The 20,047-nt window shown below is 40.4% G+C and overlaps 1 protein-coding gene and 1 pseudogene across 1 annotated transcript in view; one reads left to right on the plus strand and one right to left on the minus strand.

The window, feature by feature from the left end:
• Positions 1–2,837: 2,837 nt before the first annotated feature.
• The window catches only part of ALKBH8 (alkB homolog 8, tRNA methyltransferase), a 64,832-nt gene continuing 47,622 nt past the window's right edge, over positions 2,838–20,047 (minus strand). The window contains exons 9-12 of the mRNA XM_008156080.3: positions 15,795–15,946; positions 13,112–13,368; positions 5,734–5,883; positions 2,838–3,989 (exon numbers count right to left, since the gene is read on the minus strand). Coding sequence (XP_008154302.2) covers positions 3,435–3,989; positions 5,734–5,883; positions 13,112–13,368; positions 15,795–15,946 — 1,114 coding nt within the window. The 3' untranslated portion in view covers positions 2,838–3,434. The remainder of the gene's footprint in view (positions 3,990–5,733; positions 5,884–13,111; positions 13,369–15,794; positions 15,947–20,047) is intronic.
• Positions 4,770–5,402, plus strand: LOC114227915 (ATP synthase subunit d, mitochondrial-like; annotated as a pseudogene).

Raw genomic sequence — 20,047 nt, forward strand, 5'->3', positions numbered from 1 at the left:
TCTCTTTTCAGCCATTGTCTTGAAAAGTCAGTACATGAGAATCTATCTTCATTATGTTTTATTGATTGCTTTTTAAAATTATAAAAATCATAGAATTCTGTCCCTGGTCAACTCAGTCTGGCTAGAAGTTTATCAATTTTATTAAAAAAATATATTTTATTGATTTTTTACAGAGAGGAAGAGAGAGGGATAGAGAGTTAGAAACATCGATGAGAGAGAAACATCGATCAGTTGCCTCTTGCACACCCCCCACTGGGGATATGCCCGCAACCAAGGCACATGCCCTTGACCGGGATCGAACCTGGGACCCTTGAGTCCGCAGGCCGACGCTCTATCCACTGAGCCAAACCGGTTTCGGCGAAGTTTATCAATTTTATTAGTCTTCTCCAAGAATATGCTTTTGTGTTCATTGACTTTCTCTCTTGTTTTTCTGTTTTCTATTTCATTGATCTCTGCTCTGCTCTGTGTTTCCTTTTTTCTGCCTACTTTGCATTTTATTTTTTTTTTTTAGATATATTTTTTATTGATTTTTTACAGAGAGGAAGGGAGAGGGAATAGAGAGCTAGAAACATCGATGAGAGAGAAACATCGACCAGCTGCCTTCTGCACACCCCCCATCGGGGATGTGCCCGCAACCAACGTACATGCCCTTGACCGGAATCGAACCTGGGACCCTTCAGTCCGCAGACCGACGCTCTATCCACTGAGCCAAACCGGTTTCGGCCTACTTTGCATTTTATTTGCTCTTCTTTTTCTAGTTTCTTAAGAAGAAAGCAGAGGTCCTTGGATTTGAGATCTTTCTTCTTTCCTACCATAGGCATTTAGTGCTATGTATAACTTTCTCCCTACGTGCTACCTTAGCAGTGTGTTGGGCGGCCCTAAGCCCACCCCTGGGTCCAGTGATTCACTAGAAGGATCCACAGGACTCCGCATATAGCCGTACTCAGTGTTATGATTTATTACAGCAGGAGGATAGCACAGTCAGCACAGGGGTACGTGGGGTGAGATCCACAGGAAGCCAGGCGCAAGCTTCTGAGAGTCCTCTCCCCGTGGAGTCATGAAGATATGCCTAATTCCCCAACAAGAAGTTATAACAAAACATGTGAAATGTTGCCAAATAGGGAAGCAGTTAGAGGAAACACCCGGCTTTTTACTGGGGGTTGGCCAAGCAGGCACCCTTTGCCTGGCATATACCCAAATTCCACAGTGACCCACTCATAGTAGTTAGGGAGGTGGGAAACACCCCTCCCCTACTCTGCCCCCAAAATCTAATTTCCCAGATTCTAGCCAAGGATAGCAGTGTCAGGCTTGCTATGTTAATTTCTTTTTGCACGAATTCTAATATGTTGTGCTTTCATTTTCATTCAGTTAAAAATACTTTCTATTTTCCCTTTCGAATACTTCCTTAACCTATGGGTTATTTATATTCAAAATTATTAAGGATTGTTCCAGAGATCTTTTTGCTATTAATTTCTCATTTATTTATATTGTTGCCAGAGAGCATATTTTGTATGACTTTAATTCTTTTAAATGTACTGAGTCTTGTTTTATGACCCAGATGATGGTCTTTCTCAGTAAATGCTCCTTGTGTACTTGATAAGAATGTGCATTCTGCTCTCATTGGCTAGAATGTTCTATAAATGTCAATATGGTTAAATTAGTGAATTATGTTTAAGGCTACTCTTATCCTTACTGATTTTCTATGCAGTTATTCTATCAATTATTGAAATCTCCTACTATAACTGTGGATTTGTCCATTAAGCATCACTAAATGTTAGTACCAAAGCAATTTTTCTTTACGCAATCTAATTAGTTCTACTATAAAAGCTCTGCATCCACGATTTTCCCTTCTGCATGATTATTTGACCTACAGTTAACTTTCTAACCTTGTTTCCTCCTGGAAACTTGACTAGCTGGTAAGTTGATTTGGTAACTATGAAATATTTTTAGGTGAAAAATAACCCTGATTGCTCCTGGACTGGAACAAACCATGAATAAACTAGAAATACCCAATAATGACAGCACAGTTTTGGCTGTAAGGGCACAATTAGGTCAGACTGACAACTCCAACTTTTGCTATTTATTTATTTATTTATTTATTTTTTATTTTTTTATATATATTTTATTGATTTTTACAGGGAGGAAGGGAGAGGGATAGAGAGCTAGAAACGTCGATGAGAGAGAAACATCGACCAGCTGCCTCCTGCACACCCCCCACCGGGGATGTGCCCGCAACCAAGGCACATGCCCTTGACCGGAATCGAACCTGGGACCTTCCAGTCCGCAGGCCGACGCTCTATCCACTGAGCCAAACCGGTTTCGGCCAACTTTTGCTATTTAAATAAAGGAGCATATTTGGGTTCCCTTCAGCACCCAGATCAATGCATTAGGAATACCAATGAACTCTTGGCAAAAAACTTCAGGCAGAATTAGTAGTTACCTGAGCCCTTTAAAACTAATCTTTTGTTGCCGGGTGACCCCCAGTCCTGTTGTGCTTTCCCCATGGCATTTATCATTATCTGGCAGTCGCATTTATGTATGTGTTTACTTTACTGTCTGTCTTCCCCTCTACAGCGTAAGCTCCATGAGGACAAGGACTTTGTTCTTTGTTGTCAGTCCACAGCTCCCCTCCCAGTACTTACAACACTAACTGCTGCACAGTAGAAGCTCAGCAAGTATTTGTTGGATGAAGCTCCTACTAATGCATGGGTATCATCTGACTAAAATTTACTGAGCACCTACTATGTGTCAAGCCCTATGCTAGTCAGGAGTGATGGCAGAGTAGTTATTGTCCATGACTGTATGAAGCTAAAAAAAATCACAGATAAAATTTCAGATAACTTTCAACTAAACAGAAATTTTCTTTATTAAAGTGTATAATTTCTTCTACATGATTCTACATAATTTAATTCATTTAGTAACACTTTATAACAAAAGTTTATCTTTAAAATGCTATACACTTATCCCAGCATCCCAAATACTTCACAAACTACAATTACTTTATAAAAAAACATCCCTGTTCCTCCTAACTAATCTCCACTTTCAAACTTCTCTCAGGTGCACTCCTTTGGTACTTTACCACAAGTTTTCTCTTTAATTAAAAAGACTGCTGCCCTGGGTGGTTTGGCTCAGTGGACAGAGCGTCAGCCTGCGGACCAAAGGGTCAAGGACGTGCACCTTGGTTGCAGGATACTCTCCAGCTGGGCCCTGGTCGGAGCACGTGCAGGAAGCAACCAATTGATGTGTTTCTCTCTCATCAATGTTTCTCTCTTGTCTTTTCCTCTCTCTTCCAATCTCCCTAAAAATCAAAGGAAAAAATATCCTCGGGTGAGGATTAACAACAGCAACAAGAAAAAAAGGCTGCTAATTTAGTCTGCTTTTTAAGAAAAAAGCTGAGCGTTTCTTTCCTGACTATGATATGGTCATTGAGATAATCAGACCTTTTGAAGAATCACACACCAGTTCCCCTGGTCATAGTAGCTTTGCAGAATGCTGACATTATTCAAAGTCTGGCAGGCAGCTTCCAATTCTCCCTCACAGAACACATGGTAGTAACGATGAAGCACAGGGCCTGGGTCATGGGTTCCTGCTGGACCAAACGGCTCCGTAGGTTTTTCTTTACTTGCATTTCCCTTAAGGTGCCAGGGAACCAGTAAGTCTTGAGAATGAAAAGAAGTCCTGTTAGTGTGAATAGGCAGCGTGGAATTAGCAACTTCCCTTGAATTACATCTTCCTTTCTGAAAGTCATTAATGGAGGGGACGGAACATGCTGAATCTTGATGGTCCGTGTCAGGCATTGGCTCCGCAAACAGCTCCTGCGCTGATGGGTCACTGCTGATCTCTTGACTTCCTTGATTAGATCTGTTTTCTCTGAGATACTTAGACTTCTTGTTCTTATACTCTTGTTCCATCGCCCACACATAAATGAGTGCCTTCCCACCAGGTCTCAAGAGTCGGGCAAGTTCTTGAAGAGCTGCCATTCTGCGCTCCTAGCAAAAAACATGTTGCCATTTATCAACCAGGAGGAGACAGAGAGAAAACAAAAATACAACTGACTGTAGGACTGCTCTCAATTAAGATAAATGGCCCAGAAAAACCTAACAAAATATCTTCTATAAAACAAAAAAGGGGGGAAAAAGGTAAGGGGAATTTTGTTCTGTTATTGAGTGGTTAAAAAATAGTGTTGAAGAAGGAAAAGGAAATTTTCATTTCTGTTAATAAAATAGAGGCATAGAGTGTTTTCCATTTTGTTTTGTTTTGAATTCAGCTAAGGTTTAAGGTATACTAACTAAAATTGCTGGAGACTCCAGCACAGGGTGATCTATAGAGTTACTGCTTAGATTAGGGGAGAAATCACTGACACCCAAGAAAGGGGATTTTTTTCCTATAAAAAATAAAAAATTCGCTTATTTTAAAATTAGAAATATGTGACTAATTAAAGACATAAGTGACATACTACTACCAGTTACGTACCTTACTTTATATATATATATTTTTGTTGGTTTCAGAGAGGAAGGAAGAGGGAGAGAGATAGAAACATCAATGATGAGAGAGAATCATTGATCGGCTGCCTCCTGCATGCCCCCTACTGGGGATCGAGCCCACAACCCAGGTATGTGCCCTTGACTGAAATCGAACCTGGGACCCTTCAGTCTGCAGGCCGATGCTCTTATCCACTGAGCCAAACCAGCTAGGGCAAGTACCTTATTTTTTAAAAAAGAATAGGGAAAAAAATAGAATGGGAAGGAAGTGCAATTCTGATGTCAGGGATGAGTGAGAGTTGAGAAAGAAAAATGGAAACAGAAATAGAGAGGAAGCTCAGAGGCTGGGGAGAGAGTCTACTCAAGAGGCACAGAGTTCTCTTAAAATCTTACAGCTAAACTTTAAAGATGAGCAGGCTGCTGTGGACTGAGGCCGCTGGGGTCTGAAGGATCATAAGATTGCTGGGCAAAAATCTGCTCTAAAGGACAATGACTGGGTAGCTTTTGGGGAAGATCACACCCCAAAACCGAAGGCCATTGCTAATTCCTTGAACTCCTGAAATGAGACCCTCACCTCCAGGTTGGCCACTCTACCTCAGAATCTACCTGCTAACACTTGCTACAAGGCCAAGGTAGCGAAGGCTGGCTTGGTAGGTGACTTTGAAAAGCTTAATGCCCTGAAGGTTCCTGTGCCAGAGGACAAATATAGTACCCTGGTGGATGGTGAAGAAAGAGCAGATGTGAAAAGTTGTGTTGAGTTTTGGTCTCTCTTAACGGCCAGGATTGAGCAATATGGGAAAGAGCTGGAGAAGATGAAGAACATAATTCCATTTGATCAGATGACCACTGAGGATTTGAAAACTAGACAAGAAGAGGCATCCCTACTGGCCTCCCAAGCCAATTGAGAATTTACAAACTTAAGTCTAGGAGACAGTACTGGCTCTCATATACAAACTCGGACATTAAAAATGATCAGATGGTGAAAAAAATTTAAAGATGAGTAAGTCTCAAGGTAGGAAAAAGGCAGAAACATGCAGCAATAACAACATACAGTCCATTAGGCTTCTGTTTAACTAAGTACAACTCCCATGTAACTCATCTCCCTTCCACAGGCTCTCTTAACAAGTGGTGCAAAATGTGACAAGAGAATGGAAAGAAAAGAAAAGCTAATACAAGTCCCAACTAGTAAAATCAATAAACATTTCCTGCCACTTTAGTTACAAGTTCTGGGAGAGAGAAAGACAGTACTTACTGCTGTCGCAAAATGGTGAATAACAGCAATGGAGATGCAGGCATCACAAGACCCACTGCGGACTGGCACTGACAATGCATCACAGACAAAGGCCTGAAACTGCTTCTCTCGACAAATGTCCACAAGGTTTTGGCTACGATCACAGCCAATCTATAATAGAGAAAGTCACAACATCTTACTTAAATGGCATGAGAAATTAAAAGCAATGGATTTACTCCTTACCGTAAAGTTATGAGACAGATTTCATATGGTGAAATGGTCTAAGACCATGATATTATCAATTTTTACAGTCAGTACAAAGTCAGAACATATAATTCACTGGACAGCATTTATTACCTTAACAAGTATCAAACAGAACTCAAATTAGTGAATGTAAACAAATGACTAGAATAAAAATGACAGCAGTGGGTATGTGAGACCCTAATGGATACCTAAGTGATCACCATTCAGAATCTAGATCTCTTTGTAATATCACACACTTGAAAATGAAAACTATCCCATAAACATAGACATTCAGTCTTTTGAGGGAGCTACAATAAGAGGATCTAAGGTATCTGTCATTACTAATAAACTATACTCCGATGGTCCAGAGTAGAAAAGTAGCTGATTTTTTTTTCCTGCTTTATACTTACTTGTGCAATCAGAAAATAAAATCCCCAAATAATAAAAAAGTAATTTATTTCATTTTTTTAGTTATTGATTTTGTTCTGCTAAACACCTAATCCGAATATATAAAAAGCCAGGGTCCATAACATCCAAAACAACTGAAGGCTTGACTGAACACCGAATGTCAGTCCTGCAGTCATTGCTGCCGCCGGTGTGGGTGCATTGACCCAGCACTGACTGTTGAGGGGGCTGTGGATCAGGCCCGGAGAGAGGCCCAGAGAAGCAGGGTCTGATCCACAGCCTCTGTGGCAGCTGTTGATCAGCCGTTGCCTCTCTCTTTCTCTCCAGGCTTCACCAGCAGCCACACCTCTGTTTCTCTCTGGGCCTCCATGGGGGTTGCTGATCAGCCCCACCTCTCTGGTCAGGCCCGGAGATAGGCCCGGAGATGCTGACTGGCATAGAAACCAACCAATCAGAACCAAATCCAGGTGAACTGTGAGGAGCCAATGACTGCCTAGGAGGCGGAGCTTTTGACGCTGACTGGCATAGATACTGACCAATCAGAACCAAATTGGCCAGCAGGAGAGGGCAGTTGGGGGCAAGATCAGGTCGGCAGGGGAGGGCAGTTAGGGGTGATCAGGCAGGGAGGGGAGAGCAGTTGGGGGCGAGATCAGGTCGGCAGGGGAGAGCAGTTAGTGGCGATCAGGCAGGCAGGCAGAGGCAATTAGGGGCAATCAGGCAGGCAGGCAGGTGAGCGGTTAGGAGCCAGCGGTCCCAGATTGTGAGAGGGATTTCTGATTGGAGAGGGTGCAGGGTGGGCTGAGGGAACCCCCCACCCCATGCACGAATTTCATGCTCCAGGCCACTAGTCTATATATAAGAATGAAGTGCTGAATTCAAAATTTATAAAATGATATTTAATTAAACTTTTCAGTATAACCAAACCATCCCATGGGAATGACAACACTGAAGGCAGCTAGCAGCATCCTTTCATCCTCCCCAGCAGGTGAGGTCTAACATACTTAGTGCATGTTCTGTGGGAAGTGTTTTGGGGTTGGGACTGGCTATTTTCTCTCTATTTTTGTTATTGTTGGACAGAGCTTTACTGTTTAGTACTAACAATCTTGTGTGTGCTGGTGTGGTGTGTGGAAGAGAGAGGAAGAGAGAGAGAGAGGGGGGAGGGGGAGAGAATGCCTGAGCACATGTAAACTGAGGAAAGAATGGAAGGATTTAAGAAATTTTAAAACACTAATTAATAATTATGCCCAAATATTTCTTCTTAACCCAACCTCTACATTAGAGAAAACAGAAGTAGCCACCTCAAGTTTCTAGTTCTTCACTTGAATTTGTGATGTAGTATTCGGGTTCCCTCAATCCTTCACAGAATAAAGAATATGAATCTTCATGTCAAAGCAATTCTTACTGAGTTAAATCACACTGCCATAAGAGTCATACTTAATATGAATATGCTCAATATCTAAATGGCATTAAACAGCTACTTACTCTAACTCAGAGCTGCATTCGTTTCTGAGGTATAATACCAGGTACCAAGCTAAAGTATAGCAATTTCCCTCGGATGTTTTAAGATGAAAAAGTACTAAGGGCCCATTAATGACAACAGTGGCATGATTCCCAACTAATTGCTCCCTTTACCAGTGTAAGGTATATAACTGGCTTATTACTTTTATTTACTTCCATCCATATTTTGTGCCACTGAGCCAATAGTCACATCATCAAGGTAACACTACTAATCCAGTAACATGTACATTAGATTTTGGTGCTTGCTAGCTTTTGTGACAATAAAATTCAGTTCATGGGAACAGAAGTTTCAAGTATGCCCAATTCTGACAGATGGCTGTACTTTGCTAAAAGTCAAACAGGAAGAAATCCAACTTGCCTATAAAACAAGTCCCCAGGGATAGAGCTGCATAGTTACTCAAAGGAGGAAAGTTACTATTGAGAACCACAGATAAAACAGAACTAGGAGAACAGCAGCCAAACAAAATCAGAGAAAATGTCCTTTCTCTTCACCCCTTTTTGCCAACAGGAGAGCAGGGGCAATTTTAGTCGTAAAGCACCAGGTCTACTGAAGGTCCCACTGACTGATGACCTGGCCATGCCTGGCTCTGGGCTTTCATTTATTTTTTATTTATTTCAGAGAGGAATGATGAAAGAGAATCATTGATTGGCTGCCTTCTGCATGTCCCCTACTAGGGATTGAGCCCACAACCTGGGCATGTGCCCTTGACCCAAGTCGAACCCAGGCCCATTCAGTCTGTAGGCCGACGTTCTATCCACTGAGCCAAACTGGCTAGGGCCATCTCCCACTTATTTTAACTGAGTCTTCCATATACAATAGTTAAAGCATTGCTATTTTCTTCTCTTCCCTGTTTTTAAATTACAAGTGTTTTTTTTGTGTGTGTGTGTTTTTACCAAGGACAATACCAGGTACTTTAACACATTAAGTGCCATGTCAGTCACTGGTGACTGACACTATACTTTCCATCCGGACCTCGTCAGTCATTGGTGCCGCCAGCAAAATGGTGAAATTGGGTATCGCGGGCTAAAGGAAAACAGGCTTGGCACTTAACGTGTTAAATCTCCCTAATAATACTGTATAATGTCAAGAGGACAGAAAATGTCTTATTTAATTATTTATTTATTTATTTAAAATATTTTTTTTTTTATTGATTTCAGAGAGGAAGGGAGAGAAACAGAGAGATAGAAACATCGATGAGAGAGAATCATTGATTGGCTGCCTTCTGCACACCCCCTACTTGGGGGTGGAGATCGAGCCCACAACCTGGGCATGTGCCCTTAGTCAGAATTGAACCTGGGACCCTTTAGTCCACAGGCTGACGCTCTATCCACTGAACCAAACCAGCTAGGGCAAAAATGTCTTATTTACAAATATTCACAGATATAATAAGACTCACACTTCTGTGTGTTGGATGGAGATCAATGACATAAAAACTCAGAGAGATGGGCTTTAAATGGATAATTATACTCCTATATAATTTATGTAAAACATAGACATGTAATTCTGAAAATACAGGTAAAAATCCTATATAATAAAAGCCTAATATGCAAATCAACCGAACAGTGGAATGATCTGTCACTATGACGTGCACTGACCACCAGGGGACAGACACTCAACGCAGGAGCTGCCCCCTGGTGGTCAGTGCGCTCTCACATGGGGAGCGCCACTCAGCTAGAAGCCGGGCTCACAGCTGGCAAGCGCAGTGGCGGTGGCGGGAGCCACTCCTGCCTCCGTGGCAGCGCTAAGGATCAGCGCTAAGGAGGAAGGGGTCCCAGACTGCGAGAGGGCACAGGCCGGGCTGAGGGACCCACAACCCCTAGTGCATGAATTTTGTGCATGGGGCCTCTAGTGAAAAGATAATTAACCGAGTAATCAAAGGTGCAAACTAAAAAAGTTTCCATTTCTCTCCCATCAAAGTATAAAAACATTTAAAACCTAGGTGATAACAATGTGATAAAAATTACTCTCATAAAGTGTTGGTGACAATACAAATTGGCTCACCCAATTTTAAAAAGCAATTTGGCAGCCATATTTAAAGGAAGATAGAAAATCTTCACAACTTTCAACTCAGTAATTATTCTTCTAAAAATTTATCCTAAGAAAACAATCCAAAATATGGACAAAGCTAAACAGGCTAGTATAATTGCCTTTTACTGAATACCATTATGTATTAAAGCAGTTTCTTTGTAGTAATGTACTAATCCTCATAACACATTTTGAGTTAGGTTTTATTACCACCATATTACAGATGCGGAGGCGTCATCTCAAAGAACGCAAGTACTTTGTTCCAAGTTGAACAGTAGTTAAGTGGTAGAGCAGGAATTTAAACCTAAGTCTTTCTCACTCCAAAAATCCATATTCTTCCTTTTTGTCACATTCATTTTCTGAATTGTCGCTATATTATTTTTATTCCTTAAAAGTTATATTTTTAAACTATTAACAAATATGCAATTATAGGAAATCAGACTGGTAGCCTAAAGTATAGAGAAAAATGCAAAGACAGTAAAGTACAGTAAAAAGAGCATACTAAAATACAGATTTAATTCTGGCTTTAGCAATAGCTGGCTGAACCACACAGGAAAGCTACTTAATTATCTGAGAGCCTCTTTTTCCTCATCATAAAAATACCTACTTCTCAGGGTTAATATGAGAATCAAATAACAATGATGTATAATATTTCACTAACCATAAAGTGCTATGCAAATGTTACTTATTATTAGTATATGAAGAAGGGGTGGCCCCAAACCCTGTCCTGCAGTCTAGATATGAAGAGAAATCCATGAACCCAAAGGTTCCTTACTCTGAGTGAAGGCCCACCCACTTGCGGTTGTCGCATCTCCTTCAAGGTTGCAGAGCACAGCACTGTGCATATTGCGATTTCATGTAAGAAACTGAAGATAAACTTACATTCAACAATTAACAAATAGGCTTCTGTTATTTGCTGAGTAAGTGGATAGTAAAACAGACACGATTCCTGTCAATCTGAGGTCACAGCCTGCGTGTTCTCTGTCACCACAGCTAGCCTTTAGTCTGTCTTGGCACAGCACCACGGAGTATGGCCTTGGGAGTCGGAGACGATTTTCTAATATTTGCCCTGATACCATTTAACCTTGGGCATGTCAAACCTGAACATCAGTTTTCCTACCTGTAGAATGGAGGCAATAACACCAACCTCAGGGACTATCTATGTGAGAAAACACAGCACAGCACTAGCACACAGCAGGTACTTGACATTGTTAGCTTCCTTTCTGTCCTTTCCTTTACTGGGGTAGTCAACAATTAAAACACACACACACAAGCACACAACAGAAATGTACAATATTAACACATCTCCAATTCTTACAATTATAAATAGATTCCTGACATTATCATTATGTTTATAATGTCAACTATTTACAGCAACCAAGAAAGTCCATACCACATATTAAGTAACTGTCTAAGAAACACATTTAGACTGAATGTGTTTTGAGATCAATGCACAGAAAAATCACTTAGAGGATGAGGCGGATTACAGACATCTCATCTATTATGGGTGCTACTATAAAGGGAGTAAGTGCCTTGAAAGTATAAAATCTTTGCTTATAAAATTTATCTCTGAAAATAAAGCCAAAAGTTAGTTAGATAGAAATGAAGGGTAACTGAGGAAGTCTAAAAAAGAAATGGTTCTTAGTCAGAATGTAAAAATTTTGAATTAAAGAGAAGAGTAAGCTCAGGCATGGTTGAGATCAGATAAGAACAAATTCAACACATATACTTCTTACAGAAATGGAAAGCAGTTCATCAAACTATTTCCATGAAAGCCCAACCTGGTATTTTAAAAATGCATTGTTAAAGAAATCTTACCTAATAAAAGAGAAACATGCAAATTAACCATCACTCCACTACGCCCACAGCCAATCAGAGTGAGTATGCAAATTAACCCAACAAAGATGGAGGTTAATTTGTATATGCAGGCACGGAGCAGCCGGGAGAGGCATGATACCTGCTATGAGGGGAAGCGGGGTGGCGGAGGGAACTACTGGAGCCGTGCTTCGGACAGAAGGGAGGACTTGCTGGCTTCCCCGGACTTGCAGGCTCCGGGCGGGCCGGGAGCGGGGACATGCCGGCTCCTGGGTGGCCAGGGAACGGGGACTTGCCGGTTCCTGGGTGGCCAGGGAGCGGGGACTTGCTGGCTCCCGGGTGGCCAGGGAGCTGGGACTTGCCGGCTCCCGGGCGGGCTGGGAGTGGGGACATGTCGGCTCCCTGGTGGCCAGGGAGCGGGGACTTGACAGCTCCCGGGCGGCTGGGAGTGAAGCCCCGGGAAAGAAGGCCTATTCTTGCACAAATATCGTGCAATGGGCCTCTAGTTATATATAAAGTAAATTTGTAATTTTTTCGATTCTATGATTATCCTACATTTGAATACCCAGAATGACTGTCTCAGGTAACATCCCCTGAATATCAAATGCACATATTTTCACATTTGAAGATGGCTGTTCAAAATACTCAGGTATTATGGCTACATCCAAGTTGAAGCCTCAGCAGCTTAAAAAAGCAGGCTTCACGCCCTGGTTGATTTGGTTTTGTGGTCAGTGTCCACCCTCAGGCGGGTTCAATCCCTGGACAAGGTCACATACCTCAGTTGCAGGTTCGAGCCCCAATTGGGGCACATGTGGGAGGCAACCAATCAATGCATCTCTCTTGCAGGAGGTAACCAATTGATCTCTGTCTCTCACTCTCTCTCTCACCCCTCTTCTTCACCCCCTCTTCCCTCCCTTCCACTCTCTAAAAATCAATGGGAAAAATATCCTCAGGTGAGGATTAAAAAATAAACAAGCTTCATATACAATTCAATTTCTGGTAAAATAAAAATGAGAACTACAAACAGACAAGCAGGCTCCAGGAACAATAGACAGAAAGGAATACATGCAGACAGGAGGGGATACATGACTAAGGTTGCAGGGCTAGACCCAAGATATGCACCCACATCTTGCCTGATGCCAGAGTTTTCTGTTTTTAGTAGCTGTAACTTCCTTTTCTATGGACCACTTTTTTTTTCTTTTTTGCTGTGCTAGGAAGTAGGAAGTTCTCCCTGCACCAGAGCATTGTTGCAAATACTCATGTATACTCTTCTCTGTGAGGACTGGTTATAATTTTTCTGCAACCTAAAAAAAATCATTGTATCACGGGGAAGAAGGTGATAATAACCTTACAAATAAAGTGGAAAGAAAGCCAGAAGCAACAATTACTTGCCATATATAACTCCTTGTTTACGCCAAGATACTTTCCATTTCCACATCCAACATCGGCCACTAAGGAACCACTTGGCAAGGCTTTCAAAAACTCCACAATGTGTGGCCAAGGAGTATGTCTCGTGCTGCTGAAGTGCCCAGCGATCTCGTCATACACTTGATGGACATATTTTTGCTCCAACTGTGAGGCTTCTTTATCACTCTCTGGAAATGATGGAGGAGGTTCCTTCATTTGGCTGTCACAGACCAAAGGGTAACCTAATGAAAAAATAAGGTAATATAAACCGTTTCTTTTTATCCAAATGATTCATAAGATTTTTATGCTTCCTTAAAAGGAAAAAGCAAATCAGTTCAAATTTGGTGACAAGGGATAAGAAGCCTCTGATTTATCAGTTAAAAAACAAGGAAGAAAACCCATTTGCAACAAGACATGACTGCAATTCTGCATGTCTTAAAATGAAGATGCCTATTTCACCTTTGGATTAAGGGTCCTCATTCAGGAAAGCATCTTGATGGGCCAGGCCTAAGCAGAAGATATTTAGCTATATTAACAAGATTTAGGGTGAAAGTGATAGAAGTTCTGGGGGCACTAAGACTCTTAGAAGAATGAAACCTAGAAGCAAAATGTCATTAGGTAATAATCACAAGTATTTAATAAACACTATCAGAAGCAGTTTATATATGTCTCGTCTCAATTCTCACACTATAAAATAGCTACTATTACACCCATTTTATAGATGAGAAGCTGAAGCACAGAATGTTAAATAATAATCCCAAAGTGACAAAGACAGTAGGTCATACAGCCAGGAATTGAACCCAGGCAGCGGAGACTCTATAGAGTCCATATTCTAAATGACTACACTTCTTCAACAGAATCGCCTTCTTCAATAGAATGAGCAAAACCAAGTAGAGGACGTGACAGAGGAAATTTAGGATACAATGTCTCAAATTAATTTTGAAGTTGTGCTCTGTCCTCTGCAATAGTCTAATACTCATTTTAAATCCTTGCCCATTCTGTACTATGCTATAATTCTCCTTTGTCTTCAGCCAAAGTTTGTGACACACATCTTTTATAGGGTAGTATTCTAGAGAGTGAAAGAAGGAGACAAGACTAAGACAATAATTAGAAATAGCATTGGACTATAGCACTGATGGCTTCAGAAACCTTCCCTGGATATAACTAGCGTATGCCAAACCTTGAGAAAGCCTAAAATGGGGGTGAGAGCATCCAGTCCTTACCAATGTGTCAAGGGAAGCTCTAAACATTTTAAGTGGACATTTAAGAAAAGGGTGGCCCCAGAAAGCTCGAGGACTACAAAACATATATGTGGAAACAGGTTACATTATGTTGGTTACATCAGAATTGCAATCACTCTACAATATACATTATAGTTATTCTAAATTGGTTTTAGTAAAATTTTACTCTCTTGGAAATTATGAAGATCTAAGTTGTCGAAAGGGAATAGCAACCCTTATCTTTAAAAATCTATAAATTTGTACCAAAAAGTATCCAAAAGATGGCCTTGAACTTTAAAAAAAAAAAAAATCTGTGAACTGACTATACAATCAGAACTTTTTATAGGATCCCTTACATTGAATTAATGCCCACAACAAAGAAACATTTGCATAAGAAAACTAGCTTGTCTGTCTAACTAGACTTCAAGTTCCTTTAGAACAAGTGCCATAGCAGACATTTCAAGTTTTCTAACAGGAAACTTGTAGTTATAATAAAGGTTTTTCATTTTAAATGTTTTTAAGATTATGACTAGATCCAAAAGCAAATCCTAGATAACTCCCATAATTAAAACCCGCAGGATATAAATAAGATCTTACATCACTGTCTTTAAAAAATTATTTGTAAAATGAATAAGGTTTTTAGCTATTGACTCTAAGAAATATAGGTCATGGCATACTTGTAAAGACAGCTCAAAATAGCATCCTCTTGACAAAGTTTCTGAGTACTTTTTTAAAAAAATATGTTTTTATTGATTTTAGAGAGGAAAGGAGAGGGAGAGAGAGATAGAAACATCAATGATGAGAGAGAATCACTGATTGGCTGCCTCCTGTACACTCCCCACTGGGGATGGAACCTGCAACCTGGGCATGTGCCCTGACCAGGAATCGGACTGTGACCTCCTGGTTCCTAGGTCGATGCTCAACCAGTGAGCCATGCTGGCCGGGCTTTTTGAGTACTTCTTTTATTCTTTAATAGATTTCCAAATTGACATAAACCACTGTTCGTCCTCCTAGTTATCTCCAATTTCTCATATCCAATTTCCCCTTTGGATTGATGAGGAGTAATTTAAAAGCTTCACAAGCTGTTTCCAACAAAACCTAATTTTATGGTATTTTAATGTGCTATAATTGTAGCACGCTTAACTGTGACTTCAATAAAAAATATTTATTTGGCATCCAACTATGCTCAAGTACTATTTGTACAAAATAAACATGAATTAGGTGGAGTCCCTATGTTCAAAGAATATAAACTCATTTTAATGAGGGTGGTCAAGAAAAATATATGTAAATATATTTTATATTTAAAAATGTCTGTAAATAGTAAGCAAAATGTTGGAAATGCCATTAATAAGGTTAAAGCAAAGCTCTCCTTGGCTCTGTTTGGACTTTAAGAAATTTTCATACTAGATTTATTCCATTTTACAATAAAATCAAAATTATATACTTACTACAGTCACAAGGTGTTTGCCTCACTTTCCTAAATGTAAATGATGTCCGTATTCCCCTCTTGCTTAAAGTTAAGTCTCCAACATCACCAGTGATAATTCCACTTTTGTGACCCTTGGATGCTTGAACAGTATCAAATTTTCTTGGTGTTATTCTAAAAACAACAGTCGAAATAATTTATTTAACATGGCATTCATAAAAACATTTCAGGTCCTTTAAAAACATTAAGGAAAATCTAGAAGAATGTATTGCAAATATCTGTGGATTCCCTGAATTGTTAAGCAGAAGTAGAAAAAACAAAGAAATAGAAGTCTATGTCTTTTAAGAGGTTATCTTCAAGGTAATCATATTAAAAGAATGTACAGCCTTGGCTGGTGTGGCTCAGTTGGTTAGAGCATTGTATCATGCACAGAAGGGTCATGAGTTCATTTCTCAGTCAGGACACATATCCAGGTTGCAGGTTCGATCCCTGGTCAGGGCACGTATGGAAGGCAATCTATCAATGTTTCTCTCTCACTGATGTTTCTTTCTCTTTCTCTCTTTCCCTTCATCTCTCTCTAAAATCAATAAAAAAAACATATCCTTGGGTGAGGTTTAAAAAAATAAAAATAAGAGTTCCAAAATGGTGGTGGAGTAAGTGGAAGCTACACTGGTCACTCTCCCTGGACCAAACTGGAATTACAACTAAAATATAGAAAAACCACTCTGAATAATCAACTGAAGACTAGCTGGAGAGAACCATGATAATCAGGGATGGAAAGTGGAGACTGCATAGGGACTAGTAGGAAGTGTAGAAGCATGAAAGGGCTGGCCAGGCTCACACAGCAGCTGAAGTTCCAGAGGGATATCTCAGCTGTGGGGGCCTCCCACTGAGAACTCTGGGGTCTAAACCTCAAGCTGGGCTCCCCAGCCCAGAGCACCAGAACTGAGAAAGGTGCCCAATAACATCTGGCTGTGAAAAGCAACAGAGTTGCTGTCTGCCAGGGAGAGACAGCTGGTAATGCAGGCACCCTCTTAAAGGGCCAATGCACAAAATTACATGTGCAGTCACTCATCTTGGGCTCTAGCAGAGGGAGAGCTGTGTGAGCAAAACCCAGAATTGAGGGCTGGTTAGAAAGGCAGCCACCCCAGTTTCCTTTGCCGAGTCATTCCCTCACACTGCAGAGGGCATATTTCTCCAGCAGACCTTTACCATCCAGGCAGCTTTAGACTGGGGGGGGAAAGCAATTGCCCCACCCTGTTGGAAAACTCATCCCACCCTGTAGTTGATAACCTGAGGCAAATGAAAACTGAAGGAAAAAAAAAAGAAAAAGAATCAGTCTGCAGGGAGAGATGGATCTCTGGAGTCCTTGCCTGATCTCCTTCTGGGTCTGGGCTAGGAAAGGCAGACACTGGTGCACATCTTGGCCTTTCCCAAAGGCACCCAGCCCCGGCAGAGGGAGCCACAAGCCGTGGATTGCTGATAGCTCCTAAAAGGGTAATCAGGGCCAGTCACAAACAGTGTCTGACATTGTCCTGCACTAGAGATTAGGAGTTGTGGTTGTTCTGGTCATTCTGCCATTTCAGTCGCTGGGCTTTTATTATATAGGATAATACTGTATTGTATATTTGAATGTTGCTAAGAAAATAAATCTTAAAAGTTCTCATCACAAGAAAAAAAAACTGTAACTGGTGGTATTAAATAGACTTACTGTGATGGTCATTTCACAATACACACAGAAATAATCATTATGTTGTGCATCTGAAACTAATACAATGTTATATGTGTGTGTTTGTGTGAGAGTTAATTCTCAATTTAAGAATCAGAATTCCCAGGCTGATAGTTTTTAAACCACGCCACAACTACCTAATTAATTCAGAGTAGTGAAAAGAAGTATTTTACAGGTCTTGATGTTATTTTAAAAAGCATTTTTTTTTCATTTTCCAAAAAATTAAGTGTTGAATATTGACCTTGTATACTACCACCATGCTATGTTCACTTATTAGTTCTAGCACTTGTTTTGCAGATTTCCTATACCTACTAGAGGCCCAGTGCACGAAATTTGTGCATGGAGGGTGGGGGTAACTCAACCCGGCCTGCACCCTCTGGCAATTAGGGATCACTCGCCTGCCTACCTGTCTGATCACCCCTAACTACTCTGCCTGCCTGCCTCATCACCCCTAACTGCTCACCTGCCTGCCTGATTGCCCCTAACTGCCTCTGCCTGCCTGCCTGATTGCCTCTAACTGCCTCTGCCTGCCTGCATTATCGCCCCTAACCACTCTGCCTGCCTGCCTGATCACCCCTAACCACTCGCCTGCCTGCCTCATCACTCCTAACCACCTCTGCCTGCCCTAACCACCTCTACCTTGGCCCCCGCCACGGAAGCTTTGTCCGAAAGGATGTCTGGAAGGTCGTTTGGCTGTCCGGTCTAATTAGCACATTATGCTTTTATTATTATAGATAATCATGAAGAGTTTTACTTCTTCCTTTCAAATCCATATTACTTTTATTTCTTTTTCTTGACTTATGCTGGCTAAGACATCCAACATAATATTAAATAGAAGTGGTGAGAGCAGACATTCCTGCTCACTTCAATATTTTAGGAAAAAGCATTCAATATTGCACCATGAAGTCTGATGTTAGCTGTGGGTTTTTCACAGACGCCCTTTTATCAGATTGAAGAAGTTTCCTTCTTATCCTAGTCTGCCAACTTTCTATCATGAAGGATGCTGAGTTCTGTCAAAACATTTTCTGCATCAATCAAGATGATTATATATTTTTCTCCTTTGTTCTTTTAATGTGGTAAATTACATTGTTTGGTTTCCAGTTGTTAAAGCAATATTGCAATCCTGGGATAACCTCCACTGAGTCTTGATATATTTTCCATATATCATAGGACTGCATTTTCTAATATTTTGTTAAATAATTTCTGCCTCTCTGAGAGAAACTGGTCTACAATTTTTTGTTGTTGTAATGTCCCTGACATGTTTGGTGTCAGGGTAATGCCGACCTCATAAAACAAGTTGTGAGAATGGCTTTTTTAAAAGAACTTGCACTAAAGTAATTTTTTAAGAAGTAAAATCAAGCAATTATTGTCTGAAATTATATGCTTGATAGCTTAAAATGATTAATACTACAGTGCTGAACAAAGTAAAGATATTTCAGAACAATGAGTATTTTGAACCTCTTATTACCAAACAAATTTCTCTCTTTGGGACTAGTTCTCTATGATGGTTCTCTGAAGTCAATTATTTCACTTGCCTAGAGTTAAAGGTCAAGATGTATGAAACTACTCTGACACCAATCTCAGATGTTTAGGAATACGTAAATCCATGTTGAGAATAATGAATTCTTGCCCATCGGGCTTGGCTCAGTGGTTGAACATCGACCTATGAACCAGGAGGTCACAGTTTGATTCCCAGTCAGGGCACATGCTCGGGCTGCGGGCTAGATCCCCAGTAGGAGGTGTGCAGAAGGCAGCCGATCAATAATTCTCTCTCATCAATGATTCTCTCTCATCATTGTTTCTCTCTCCCTTTCCCTTCCTCTCTGAAATCAATAAATACATTAAAATAACAATAATAATAATAATGAATTCTTTACACATCTCTGAACATCTTTTATTCCTCCCTGCACTCAAATTATAATCTAGTTAGGAAAATATTAAATAGATAAAAACATTTCTTATAAATTAAATGACAGTTTCACATAAAAGACATTGTATGAGAAATTAGTCTTAGGAGTTAAGAAACAGGAGAAATTATTTCAGGCTAATGTAGTCAGAAAAAGTTTTATAAATTAAAAAGAAAGTAAAAGTTGAGCTGTATAGTATCTTTAAAAAAAGTAAATGGAAAGGAAAAGGAAATTTACTGCATTAAGAGCTGTCAAAAGTATGAAGGCTAGAGGCACCTGTAAATTCAGAGGAAAGGGAGCAAACGAGGTTAGCTATCACATGGTTAAGAGGAAAGACTCTGAAGCCAGGCTGCCTGGCCTCCGATCTTGGTTCTGCCACTTACTGGTTTGTGACTTTGTACAAGTTATGTAACCTCTTTATGCACCAATTTCCTTTAAAAATGGGGACAAGTCATGGAAGAAACTTTCTACTCTGTGAGTTAAATGAGTTAATGTATGTAAAGCTTTTACAATACCTTGCACAAAGAAAATGCTCCAAAAATAACTTAAATTCATGAAATAATGCCTCCCAAGGCCAGTCAAATAACATAAACGAGTGAAGCAGATGGATCTATTTAGAAATACATTGTTTGCCATTAA

Source organism: Eptesicus fuscus, chromosome 13 (assembly GCF_027574615.1).
Source record: "Eptesicus fuscus isolate TK198812 chromosome 13, DD_ASM_mEF_20220401, whole genome shotgun sequence".
NCBI lineage: Eukaryota > Metazoa > Chordata > Mammalia > Chiroptera > Vespertilionidae > Eptesicus > Eptesicus fuscus.